The sequence below is a fragment of the Triticum aestivum genome, chromosome 5D (genome assembly GCF_018294505.1).
Source record: "Triticum aestivum cultivar Chinese Spring chromosome 5D, IWGSC CS RefSeq v2.1, whole genome shotgun sequence".
Lineage (NCBI taxonomy): Eukaryota > Viridiplantae > Streptophyta > Magnoliopsida > Poales > Poaceae > Triticum > Triticum aestivum.
In genome coordinates, this window is record NC_057808.1 from 396,679,114 (window position 1) to 396,692,849 (window position 13,736).

The following is a 13,736-nucleotide window of genomic DNA, read 5'->3' on the forward strand; positions in this document are numbered from 1 at the left end:
CCGGCTGCGAGTTGGGGAGACATGGTTGCCGGTGAAAACCGAGCCGTTGGCAGGCGATGGCGGCGTTCTACGCCGTTACCTTGATGGAGGCATCGTCGTGTAACTACTGTCGACCCACTCATGCTGCTCTGGGGGAAACCCTAGGATCTGGTGTTCTAGATCGGACGATGGCGGCACTGCGGTGTCGTTTCTCTCTTGGGAGCATCGTTTGTGTAGCAGCGCTGGAAGCCAGAGGCAGGAGGTGGAGCGGCTTCGTCTTGCACGGAGCTTCGGTGGAGATGTCAAGTCATGCCTGACCGACAGGTGCTACGCTTTGTCATGCCTGGTCGGCAGGTGCTACGCACGACGGATCTTCCAAAGACTTCAAGCTGTGTCGGCTGGTGGTACTTGGCAGCATGGTGCTGAGGTGTATCAGTGGCGACCGCGACGTGCTCAGCTGTTTGCGCGCAGGGAGGAGGCGCCGTTGGGCGCGTGGTGGCGTCGACGATAGCTAGACCAAGCAAGGTTGATGTATCAGTACAGTTCTGAAGATGGAGCGGTGGCAGTTGGCGGCGGCGGCCTCTGAGAGCACGCCGGACCGGCGAGACCCATGCCCGGCAGGCGTCCTGGATGGGTCCTCAGGTCTTAGATGTTAGGTTTGGCTGCGATGTCTGTTTGGTATTAGGCCCAGGCTATCTGCGCCCCTTCATCGACTGGATAGGTGTAGCGACAGTTTGTTGCTTAGACGGCGGGTATTACTTTATAAGGTCTTGTGAGAATAATTAATAAAGTGGCCGTATGCATCGCCCAGATGCAGAGGCCGGGGGTCATCCTCCTTTTCTAAAAAAATACGCAAAAGACTATATAGGTTGGTCTGATCTTCTTTTCTTTATTGAGTGTGTGCATTCTAGTCATGCAGAGGCCGGGCATGTACTCGTTGTGCTTGTATTCTTTTGATGTGATATTATGTGTTGATAAAAAGCTCCTTTGTTGAAAAAATACAACTATAAGCGAGTTTTGCCTTTGGTGTGACATGTGTCTACTCGACAAACTTCCTATTCATCCTTGGAGATCTGAAAATTAGCCATGTGTGTTGAGGCTATGTAATGTGTAAATGGATTTGATTGGATATCAAATCAGTAGATACTTGTGTAGCAGATGAACTTCAGAAAATAATATGGCTGATCAACGTTAGCATAGCTTCATGTAAATCACTTTTCTCTGAAAAAACACCGTAGAGACACAGACGCTCCAACTTGCAATCAGTTTGAGATGAATAGAAGTGCACTATTCTACTTTGGAATTATGGTATTACGCCATATATAGTCGGCAGAAAACTAACGAATTCTATTATGTATCTGTATAACACTTCCGCAGACAGTTACTACAACTTAGGAGGAGAACACACATTAACATATAACAGTGCCTTCCCACAAAAACAGAAAATAGAATAAGAAAAATATCTAACATTGCCAAGTATATGGTGATGTTGTTTACAGTACCATACTTGGGAGCTAACGATGCTTCCAAACTGTGTACACGATAGTATGAGGATGTAAGCTCAACAGAAACTCAGAGCTCATCAACTCGGCATCATCCAATCCAAAAACAAGTGTTACGACCGGTCGATGATCATAGGCCAGCCAGTGCCAAGCGACCGATAGGAGTTCCCCTAGGGAGGCCGTGCCTCCTCGGCGCCGCCATCTGCTTCTCCTTCTCGATCTTCTCCAGCACCTTGGCGAATGCCTCGGTGTTGCAAGGCAGCTCGAGGGGCCCTGCGTCTGCGTACCCAAACGCCTCCTCGGCCTCCTCCAGCAGTGCCTGGAACAACGGGTGGTTCAGGCACTCCGTCCGCACCACGTACCGTTGTCTGTCCGCACCGACATACACCGAGAAGCACCCCTCCATTGGCTTGTTCCTCGCCGTCGTGCTCCGGCACCGGTCCAACGTCTTGGTGATTAGCCCGGCCTTCCTCGCCACCGAACTCTTCTCAGCCATGCCCATGGTGCACAAAACCTCACAGGCAATAGCTAGTTGCAAATTTGCAAAGAATGTGTAGCAAGCTTGGAATTGGGAGGTGGGGAGGAAAGGGGTGGAATGGTTTATATAGGGGGGAGGGGTCGACCAAGGCGTGGTCTGTCGACCGAAAGGCCGTATTTGAAATCCGAAGCCGGTGAGAACAACCCGAACCCTTTGTTTCGTGAATACGCAAAAGACTTTGATCACCATTCCATTAAAAAAAGAAGAGCAATGGAAACAGATGGAGATTAGTTAGACAATTATTGTGCATATAGAACCAATCCTTGCGTCTTTCTCGTTGAATCTTTGGAAGGATGCACCTTGTTGCTTTATCAGCATATGCATTATAATACGCTTACAGTCAGAGATTCAGAGTAGGATTTGGCTGCCTCGGAAGGTTAATCTAGGGGAGGAGCTAGCTAGCTGCGACTGTGGGTTGTGGAAGCGTGTGTGACATCATTCCATCATGGTCGACTTGGAGGGGGTACGAGCTGGAGGAGGGGCCAACTAATGGTGTGGCGCCATGGCAAATAATGCATTAGATTTAGCTGCGGAGTAGTTAAGGCTGCTCGTAATGGGTGTATCATAGCTAGTACCGTGTATGCCAACTAGATAATTTTAATGATGTGGCATAGAATTAAATGAAGAAAGAGATGGTGGAGTATCATATTAAATGATGTGCAACTACAGTATGTGTTATGCATATGGCAATAAATAAAGTCATCTATGATACTCCTTCTATTCCCTTATACAAGGCCACAAACTCAAATTACAGATACCAAGGTAAAATTTAATGACTGCTTTGCAAGTCAATTATTCTTTTCGTTAACCGGGATCATTAATACGCCCGCATGCATGCAAAGAAGGAATGGGAAGGAAGTAGCACAGTGTCATTATGACTATATGCATGCAAGTATTAAACAAGTTGGTAGTACGAGGAAACATCATTAATTTTTGCCTCGACTATTGTTAGTGGCCTTGTATAGATGCAAATTGTATTTTTCATAGTGGCCTTGTATAAGGGAATGGAGGGAGTACCAAATATGACACTATGCACTACAGATGTAGTATCATACATTAGTATCATATGCATTATACTAATATATAATATTCTCCATTACAACCAGCCTAATCAACCTCTGACTGACCCCCGCTTGCTACATATTTTGGGTTAGTTTTGAGGTGTCTAACTCCCCATCCACAAGTGGCGTTGTTTAGGTCAGCATCAGCAACGGCGTATGCAACGCTCCAAACCGTGGAAGGCTTTGTTTGATGGGGTCTCCATGCTTGCAATTGGGCGGGCGCCTTTGTCATCGGCGGTTTGGGGATTTGACACCTGGGTCTAATAATGCACCAAATATATATACACTTGTGTTAGTAGATAGTGTTTGTGTATTAGTGGATAGGGTATGTGTAGATTTGATTAAGGGTGCAAGACGTGTGCGTGGTGTCTCGAACTGATTTGCTTGAGCCCTGCTGGACTTTGAATTGTCTTTGCCAAGTGCCAACGATTCCTTTGTAGACTTGTGAAGTCTACCCATGTCGTATCTTCGTGCTTTCTTCCTTTGTAGGAGTATCCACAGATTCAGTCTCCATCTGAAAAATATCTACTTGGATCATGCTAACAGCATACACGCAAATCTGGCCTTTGTTTGCAAAAGAAAGGCATTGAGCTTGCAGCGTGCTTGACAAAATCCCACTAGCTGCTGTGTTGCTAGGATCCGATAGAAGTGACAAGGCAGCGATTTTGATCAGCTCTATTTCTAGCAGTTGGTTACAGAAATGTGTGCACCTATCTCTTTGCGCCATGTGCAAATTGCGCAACTGAACTGATCCTTCAGACATTGCGCTCTAGTGCTATTATGTTAAAAGAAATCAATAATCCCTGAGAAAAGAAAAGAAATCTAGAAGGCTAACAATGATCATAACTACGAATTCGATCGTACAACGTGCATACATTCATCAGGTCAATGAACACCAGACCAATCGCGGCAACACCTAGCATGCATGACAAGCGGTCAAGCAATGAAGAAAAAATTCCAACAATTGATTTTGGCGAAAGATACTCTTCAACAGGTATCCATCATGCTCTAGTGATGGTTGGAATGTGTCGGAATGTGCCCCACATCGGTGCAGGTGTTAGCACACTCGATGTCTTCGATGGCAGAGCTAGCATCTCAACAAATGCCCAATGTGTGCAGTTCATCTTGATCTGAGGTATTGGAGCAAGATTTCTTCTCTGGCAAGTTCATGGCGGCAACACAAGAGGCTTCATCTTTCGTGGTGCTCCTCGAGTTCTGGGTGAAAACCCTAGGTCCAACATTCACTAGTTGTACCCGCAGTAGTCGTTTATGCTCTCTTGTTGAATAGATTGTCTCGAGTTTGCTTGGACTTCCTCTCCCGAGGTGAAAACCCATGATTCAGCCTATGTGGCTGGATCCGGCAACAATGGTGTTCATGCATTATTTCCTTTCTGAAGGTGATGCTATTGGGGAACCATCTCGTAGTACGGAAGCTTGTCAACTGCGGTGGTAGTTGTTGATCGGTTACTGTAGTGGGTTGTTTGTCTTGCGTTGATCCTTTCCTTTTCTCTTTTTTTCTTTGTTTTTTTAGCACAGTACAATGGAAGTCGACATACGCGAGCATATACACTAACCCCTATGAACACAAGCACCTACATCCTATCCCTATGAGTACCTTCGAGGTACTGGGCCCGCATAGCATCTTGAGATTTTACGAAGTCACCACAGGCGCCTGACAGTTGACGGGAACGTCTCCTCCTACTGAACAAACGTCGCCGGAAGACTGAAATAAATCCAGGAATAACGCGAACACCAAAGTAAGTCTAAGACTTCAACTCTAGTGGGTTGGGGATACCATTGTCCTACTAACCATCTAATCATAGTTCGCTCTTCTTTTCTTTGTTGATTGTGTGCATTCTAGTCATGCAGAGCCTGGGCATGTACTCGTTATGCTTGTATTCTCTTGATGTGATATTATGTGTTGATAAAAGGCTCCTTTGTCGAAATATACAACTATAAGCGAGTTTTGCCTTTGGTGTGACATGTGTCTACTCGACAAACATGTTTCTATTCATCCTTCGAGATCTGAAAATTAGCCATGTGAGTTGAGGCCATTTAATCCTGTGTGTAAATGGATTTGATTGGATATCAAACCAGTAGATACTTGTGTAGCAGATCAACTTCAGAAAAACAATTTGGCTGATCAACGTTAGCATAGTTTCATGTAAATCACTTTTCTCTGAATAAACACAGTACAGACGCAACGCTCCAACTTGCAATCAGTGTGAGAGGAATAGAAGGGCGCTATTCTACTTTGGAATTATGGTATTACGCCATATATAGTCGGCAAAAAACTTACAAATTCTATTGTGTATCTGTATAACACTTCCGCAGACAGTTACTACAACTTAGGAGGAGAACACACATTAACATCTAACAATGCCTTCTCACAAAAACAGAAAATAGAATAAGAAAGAAAAATATCTAAGATTGCCAAGTATATGGTGATGTTGTTTACAGTACCATACTTGGGAGCTAAGGTTGCTTCCAAACTGTGTACACGATAGTAGGAGGATGCAAGCTCAACAGAAACTCAGAGCTCATCAACTCGGCAGTCGGCATCATCCAATCCAAATGCAAATGTTACGACCGGCCAACAATCATAGGCCAGCCAGTGCCAAGCGACCGATAGGAGTTCGCCCTAGGGAGGACATGCCTCCTTTGGGCCGCCATCTGCTTCTCCCCCTCGATCTTCTCTAGCACCTTGGCGAACGCCTTGGTGTTGCAGGGCAGCTCGAGGGGCCCTGCGTCTGCGTACCCAAACGCCTCCTCGGCCTCCTCCAGCAGCGCCTGGAACAACGGGTGGTTCAAGCACTCCATCCGCATCACGTACCGTTGTCTGTCTGCGCCGACGTACACCGAGAAGCAGCCCTCTGCTGGCTTCGTTGTCGTGCTCCGGCACCGGTCCAACGTCTTGGTGATCAGCCCGGCCTTCCTGGCCACCGAACTCTTCTCGTCCATGCCCATGGTGCACAAAACCTCACAGGCTATAGCTAGTTGCAAATTTGCAAAGAAGGTGTAGAAAGCTTGGAATTGGGAGGTTGGGAGGAAAGGGGTGGAATGGTTTATATAGGGGGGAGGGGTCGACCAAGGCGTGGTCTGTCGATCAAAAGGCTGTATTTGAAATCCGAAGCCGGTGAGAGCGACCTCGAGGCTCTGTTTTCGCGAATATGCAGAAGACTTTGCTCACCATTCCATTAAAAAGGAAATGGAAACAGATGGAGAGATTAGTTGGACAATTATTGCGCATATAGAATCAATCCTTGCGCCTTACTCTGTTGAATCTTTGAAAAGTGGTAAGGGTGCTTAATACTATGTTAGTTGTAGATCCAGAGTGCGATTTGGCTGCCTCGGAAGGTTAAACTAGGGGAGGAGCTAGCTGCGACTGTGGATTGTGGAAGCGTGTGTGACATCATTCCCTCATGGTCGACTTGGAGGGGGTAGGAGCTGGAGGAGGGGCCAATGGCATGGCGTGGCGTCATGGCAAATAATGCATTAGATTTAGCCGCGGATTAGTTAATCCCTCTCTGACTGACTGACCCCCTCTTGCTGCATGATTGGGGTTAGTTTTTGAGGTGTCAAACTCCCCAACCACAAGCGGGGCGTTGTTTAGGTCAGCATTACTGCATTAGCAACGTCGCATGCATGCAACGCTCCAAACCGAGGCTTTGTTTGATGGGGTCTCCGCCCGTGCTTGCAATTGGGCGGCCGCCTCCGTCATCGGCGGTTTGGGGATTTGACACCTGGGTCTAATAATGCACCAAGTATATATACACTTGTGCTAGTAGATAGTGTTTGTGTATTAGTGGATAGGGTTTCCGTAGATTTGATTAAGGGTGCAAGACGTGTGCGTGGTGTCTCGAGCTGATTTGCTTGAGCCATGGCCCTGCTGGACTTTGAATTGTCTTAGCCAAGTGCCAACGAAGGGATATTCAGGGGAACGAATGTCGACATGCATGAACCTGACTGACCCCATCCCCATGTCGAATCCTCGTGCTGTCTTCCTTTGTAGGAGTATATCCACAGATTCAGTCTCCATCTGAAAAATATCTAGTTTGGATCATGCTAACAGCATACACGCAAAGCTGGCCTTTGTTTGCAGAAGAAAAAGATAGGGCTTGCAGCGTGCTTGACAAAATCCTACTAGCTGTTGCGTTAGTAGGATCCGAGAGAAGAGACAAGGAGGCAGCGATTCTCATCAGCTCTATCTCCAGCAATCGGTTACAGACATGTGTGCACCTATTCCTTGCTGCCATATGCAAATTGGGCAACTCGTCCTTCAGACCTTCCCTTGTTCATGTACGAGCAGATGAAGCAAACCTCTACTTGAGCATTATATGCCCAGCTGGCTCTCCCTACTTTTTTCTTCCTTTTGCTTCCTTTTGTGGAACGATGGAAGGCAGATGAAGCAAAATGTAAGACGTTTCTTAACACTACATTTTAAGACAGAGGGAGTAATAAAATAAAACTGGCCCTATGTCTTACCGGAGCAATCTTCTTTAAACACAGAAGCTTATAGAAGAAACAGTTAGGAAGACATCGACAACTGCAAACTGGATAGATCACCGTCCCAGAGAAGCCGCCACCGAGAAGGGCCACACAAGATAATCCAAACTTTGGCGAGACCGAGAAGGAGGCCACAAACCTCACAAGTTCCTCAACGGAACCGTATTTGGCTACAGCTAGCTATATGTAAGTCGCCTGATTTTTAAATTTGGGTAAGTTCTTTATTTTTCTTATGATGTTGTATGGCTTCTTAGGTTGATTTTTGACTTCCCCCTATTTAGGTAAGTCGAGTTTTTCTTAGACTGGATTGTTTCCTTGCCCTGTCGGGGGTAATTCATTCTTTTATTAGGCAGAATTTTTTTTACTTGCCCCGGTTTGGGGTAAGTCAATTTTTCTATAGGATTTGAAACCCATTGCATATTGCATGTTTTTTTGGTTTCTAGTGTTTCTGCCTTTTCTTTTATTTATACTTTAGTCGGTTTTCTTTTCATGGGTATTTTTGGTATAAGTATTTTTTTCTAACACGGTACAATCGCAGATGCCCGCATACACGCACATGCACTCACCCTATGAAGGCACGCACACACAATGGAATGTCTCCTCCCACTGAATGAACATCGCCGGCAAGTTTGAAATAAATCAAGGAAAATACAAGCACCGGTGCCAAGTCTAGGACTTGAACCTGGTGGGCTGGTTCCACCACAAGGAACCTAACCATCTGAGCTACGCTCAGTTCACGGCATCACTTTAGTTGTATGTAAGTCGCCTAAAAATTGATTTTCGGCCAATCGATTTTTTGGCCCTTGATTTCTGCTTTGAGTTTCGTGTTTTTCCTGTTCTGTTCTGTGAGTTGTTTTGGCTGGGGTTTTTCGACTCACCACATATTTGGCTTAGTCAATTCGTTAATGGGTTGAAGCCATTACCTATGCGATCTAGCCCTCCCCTCCCTCCTTTGATCTTTATGTTTTACTGACTTTATTTGTTTTTTGTAGTTTTATTTTTGTAGGTATTTTTGGGATGTTGGGTGATTGTAAATGTATACACACATATACTATAAAATATAAGCAAAAGTTGCACTATTATGTGAGTATTCTTTGCATATTGTGAAAAAGTGCAATTTTGGTGTAAAGTTGTGTGCAAGCTTTTTTATAATTTGTTTTCTTATTTTGTTTCTACTTAAAGGGTAACAATAATGCCACTAGTACATTGTTTCTTACAAAACTTCATTATTTTGGTTTTGTTTAATTATTATTTTATTTCCTTTTTAAGGGCAACACCAGTGCCTCTAATTCATTCATTCTAAGGAAACTTGTTTTTACGTAAATTTCACTATTATATATTTATTCTTGCATATTTGAAAAAAGCACAAATTTTTTGTATACTCGGTGCAAATTGTGCCACTATTTGGTTTAGTTAATTTTATTTTCTTCCTTCTTAAAGGGTAATACCAATGCCATTAATTCATTCTTTGTTAGAAAACCTCATTATTGTTGTTTTGTTTTAGCTTTTATTTTTATTTTTATTTTCTTAAAGGGTAATACCAAAGTCACTAATTCATTATTTCTTTCTTAGAAAACTTCATTGTTTTGATTTTGCTTAAGTTTATATTTCATTTTATTTCTACTTTAATACCAATGCCACTAATTCATTCTTTCTTAGGAAATTTCTTTTTCTGAAATTTCAGTATTATGTTCTCATTCTCTCATATTATAAAAAGCGCATTTTTTAGTAAAATTGTGTGCAAATTTTGTTAATAGGTTTTTTATCATTTATGCCATCGGTTGTGTCCCACTACTCAGTTTTGCCACTAGGAATTTCAATTGCTCAAAAATGCCATCGCTTCGTTAGATACATGCTAAAAAATGCCACTAGACACCATTATTGTGATCTCAAATCTCTTTTGCCATGTTATAATGACATAAATACCTATGAATCAACATGCCAGGTCTCCCTCTATCTCATTACAATAAAGTGTGGGGCCCACTTGATCCCAACAGCGTTCTTATTTTCTTGTAAAATCATTCGCTTGGTTACTCCTGACAAGTGGGGCCACACTTATCATGTAAGATAGAGAGAGCTGACATGTGGGTCTAGGCTTATTTTTGCCATATAACATAGTCAATGGGTTTGACGTGAAAATAACAATGTCTAATGGCATTTTTGAGCAAACATCTAACGAGACGATGGCATTTTTTAGATATCTAATGGCATTTTTTAGCAAGTATCTCAGGGATCGATGGAATTTTTGAGTAGTTGCAACTTCTAATGGTAAAACTGAGTAGTGGGACACAAGTAGTGGCATGAATGATAGAAACCCTTGTTATTATTTCTTTTCATTTTTTATTTTCTAGATTTTCAAAGGGTAGTACCAAATGCCACTAATTCTTTCTTTCTTAGAAAACTTCATTATTCTAATTTTCTTTTAGTTTTTATTTTATTTTCTTTCTTCTTCAAGGGTAATACCAAAGCCACTAGTTCATTCTTTCTTAGAAAAACTTTATTATTCGGGTTCTTTTAGTTTAATTCATTTTCTTTCTTCTTTAAAGGTAATAATAACAATGCCAATAATTCATTTTTCATAGAAAATCTCATATATTTTTTATTTTAGTTATTATTTCATTTTGTTTCTTCTAAAAGCTTAATATCAATTCCACTAGTTCATTTTCCATAATAAAACCTCATATTTTTTTATTTTTTTATAGTTTTTTATTTTCTTTCTGCTTAAAGGTTAATACCAAAGCCACTAATTCATTTTTTCTTAGAAAACTTCAGTATATTGAATTATTATTTTATTTCATTTTCTTTCTTCTTTAATACTAATACTAATGTCACTAATTAAGTCCTTTATAGGGAACTTATTTTTGTGAAAATTGCATTATTATATGCTTACTATCTAATTGTCCGTGCGTTGCACCATGGGCATACATTGTCCTTCTTTTATTTTGTTTAGTTTCTTTTTCATTTTCTTTCTTTTTTAAGTGTAGTGTCAATTTCACTAATGATTCTTTCTTATAACAATGTATTTTCATTTTCTTTCTTTTTAGGGTATGCCACTAAATTATTCTTCCTTATAAAACTTCATTATTTTAATTCTTTTTTGCTTTTGTTTTATTTTCTTTCTTCTTTAGGGGTAATTACTACTCGTGATAGTTGGATTTCCCCGAAGAGGAAGGGTGATGCAGTATAGTAGCACATAGTATTTCTCTCAGTTAAGAACCAAGGTTTATCGAACCAGTAGGAGACAACACATGAACAACTTTAGCAGCACCTGTAGACAAACAAAATAATTTCTTATACCCAACAAAGGCAAGGGGATCGTCACTACCCTTGTTCTTGTCAGTTGCAAGGTTAAAAGAAAATAGCAATAATGATAGCAAATAAGTAGCAATGGTAAAAGTTTGCAAATTAATTGAGAATGGACCCGGAGACCATAGGTTCACTAGTGGCATCTCTCTCAAAGACAAGGTAGCGATGGGTAAACAAAATACTGTTGGGCAATTGATAGAATTGCGCACAGTTATGATGATCATCCATGGCATAATCAGTACATAGGCATTACGTCCGTGACAAGTAGACCGTTAATCCAAACCGCATCTACTACTATTGCTCCACCCAAGACCGCTATCCAGCATGCATCTCAAAGTATCAAATTCATACAAACAGAGTAACGCATTACGCGGATGACATAATGTAGAACCTGTGACATTTTGTACCCAAAACAAACGCGCTACCAAGCTGCGCTACATCCCTTTTCCAAAGTAAATTGTTGTACAATGCCCCTAATTCTCTGGAAAGGATTAGTTGAAATCCCCTAATAGTTTCCGCAAGAGCAACATACCTTCCTGGATCTTCGGACTTTCCCAAACACAAAATACCTCCTTGTATTCGCACTCTCAAATGAGAGTGGAATAAATTCGACTTTCATATAATATCTTAATAGACCGAGCCAGAACAGAAAAAAAGTAGAACAGGTATAAATAAGAAAATCTTAGTTAATAGGGTTCATGTAAAGAACAGGTTCCAAATCACGATCGATTCCATTTCAAAACCTGCTACAACAGCTCGGGCTCTTCCTGATCTTTCTAACTCCTTTCTTTTTCATGTATTTTTCTAATCAGGAAAATACAAAATTATGTGCCAAAAAAGGTCTCATAAGTATTTATTAATAAAATTGAAGTTGAAGTTGGAGTTACCAAAGTTTGGGGAGTCGGTTTCGACTGACGTATGAATACTCTATGAATAGTTTTCTGAACTGCATGTTGTAAGCGACCAAGAGCCAATCCGAATTGATCTTGTAACAGATCCGCACCCGAATATGTTTATTTTTCAAGTGATTCATATCGTCATCCTCAAGTATACCCGTTCCAAATTTCATTCCAATCAAATGATTCGTAGCGGCCAATACATCTCGTGGTAACAAGAATGTATTGTTCTGAGGTATATCAAGATTAAGTCTCCGATTCATATCTCGTCGACCAATCCTTCCTAATTCACATTTTTGTTGAAAAAATTTCTTTGTAATTCCTCGCGTAAGGACTCCGAAAATACCAGGTCCCCACCTACACAAGCAAATTGTTGATAAAACTCCAAAATAGCTTTTCCTTTTGACCCAATCCTCTTCTTCTCCTTAGCATTCGGGGAAGACAAGAAAATTTTAGGCTAGGAAATATTATCTAGAATTTCTCTTAGATTCGAACCCTCTTGGTAAAAAACCTTCACCCAATTTTGAATTATCAAGACAAGAGCTTTATGTAATAGTAGAAGCCCCAAAAGGTGAATTAGGGATTTATCTAGTAGGAGATGATAACCTTTTCCCCTGGAGATGGAAAATCCGTCCACCCGGGTTTATTAATTTGCACATTCTTCCTCAGCTTTTACTGTCTACTTTTCTCAGGGAGATGGTTAAGGACCTCAGAAGATAGAGGAGAGCACCAGGCCCAGATTTCCGGAATACTTCTACGGGGAATGCTCACTGAATGAGCATTCTCCATATTATGCCTTGAAGAGGACTCGAACCTCCACGCTCTTCAGCACGAGATTTTGAGTCTCGCGTGTCTACCATTTCACCATCAAGGCATCTTGAAACTCTTTTTCGTAAGACTGAGGTATAGGTAGGGCTAAAAAAGCAAAAAAAAGAGTCAAACCGCACCATCTCTATAATAAGTAAATGCCTTTTTATCCTTAGGGTGTCAAATTATTCGCAATAAAATATTGGCTCCAATAAATGTCTTGATCATATTCGCTGTAATGTTTGTAAATGGCTCAGAATGGTCTAAAGATAAGAATTATTGGACTATTGGAGATGGGTTTACTTCACTCGCATCATCAACTGATACAAGTCTTGGATAAGAATCTACAACGCACTAGAGAAGAACATTCTGTAGTATTAGTAGGAGGAGGAAGGGTTAACGATTTACCGGGTGTGAGATATTGCATTATTCGAGGAACCCTAGATGTTGTCGCAGTAATGAATCGTCAACAAGGCGCAGTATTTACAGAAAAAGTCATCGTTTGTTGGAAAAGAATCAATATAATTTTAATGTCGAATCGGGAAATATCGCTGCTATGCCAAAACTCGGCGCAAAGAACCAACCAGATTGCCCCAGTGGATAAATAAGGAATACAGAAGTAGAAAGAGCAGTTGGACCAGAGAATGAGATTGCATTATAAGGCCACAATTGAACAGACCATCCCTCTCTTTATCCACATCCCTTTAGTTTTGCTTCACAACCTAGAATCCCTTTTCTTTTTTAGAGAAAAAATTGCAGTTGCTACAACTATATGACACATCTACTCATTTATGATAGAGGCATTTATGTTTCGGAACCAGGAAAAACCAGATTGTTGTGCCATAGGAAGGATAGCTATACTAATTTGGTATACTCAAAATACACCTTTGGTACAAAATTGGCAATCTCACAAGGATGGCTAGTAATTATGAAGCCCCAATTCTTGAATGAAAGGGACACCAAAGGCCTCTGCCCTCCCTCTCTATCTATCCAAGAATGTCGTGATTTATTATCACTAAAAATGGATAATAATCCAGCCTTCAATAAGAAAACTCTTTTGTTTGTAAGAAAGGAATGAGAGCGAGTTCCTAGTTAAAGTTATGGTTACTACCCAGAGAGGAAAGTGATTCAAATTATGAAG

The 13,736-nt window shown here is 41.5% G+C and overlaps 2 protein-coding genes and 1 non-coding gene across 3 annotated transcripts; all 3 read right to left on the reverse strand.

The window, feature by feature from the left end:
• Window positions 1-1,566: 1,566 nt before the first annotated feature.
• Window positions 1,567-2,010, reverse strand: LOC123125110 (auxin-responsive protein SAUR71). Its single transcript, XM_044545644.1, has one exon. The coding sequence runs from the start codon at window positions 1,981-1,983 to the stop codon at window positions 1,612-1,614; it is 372 nt and encodes a 123-aa protein (XP_044401579.1). The 5' UTR covers window positions 1,984-2,010; the 3' UTR covers window positions 1,567-1,611.
• A 3,225-nt stretch (window positions 2,011-5,235) lies between these two features.
• Window positions 5,236-6,093, reverse strand: LOC123125111 (auxin-responsive protein SAUR23). Its single transcript, XM_044545646.1, has one exon. The coding sequence runs from the start codon at window positions 6,045-6,047 to the stop codon at window positions 5,664-5,666; it is 384 nt and encodes a 127-aa protein (XP_044401581.1). The 5' UTR covers window positions 6,048-6,093; the 3' UTR covers window positions 5,236-5,663.
• Window positions 6,094-12,581: 6,488 nt separating this feature from the next.
• On the reverse strand, window positions 12,582-12,662 carry TRNAL-CAA (transfer RNA leucine (anticodon CAA)). Its single transcript has one exon. It is a non-coding gene; the product is annotated as a tRNA-Leu (tRNA).
• Between the last annotated feature and the right edge of the window lie 1,074 nt (window positions 12,663-13,736).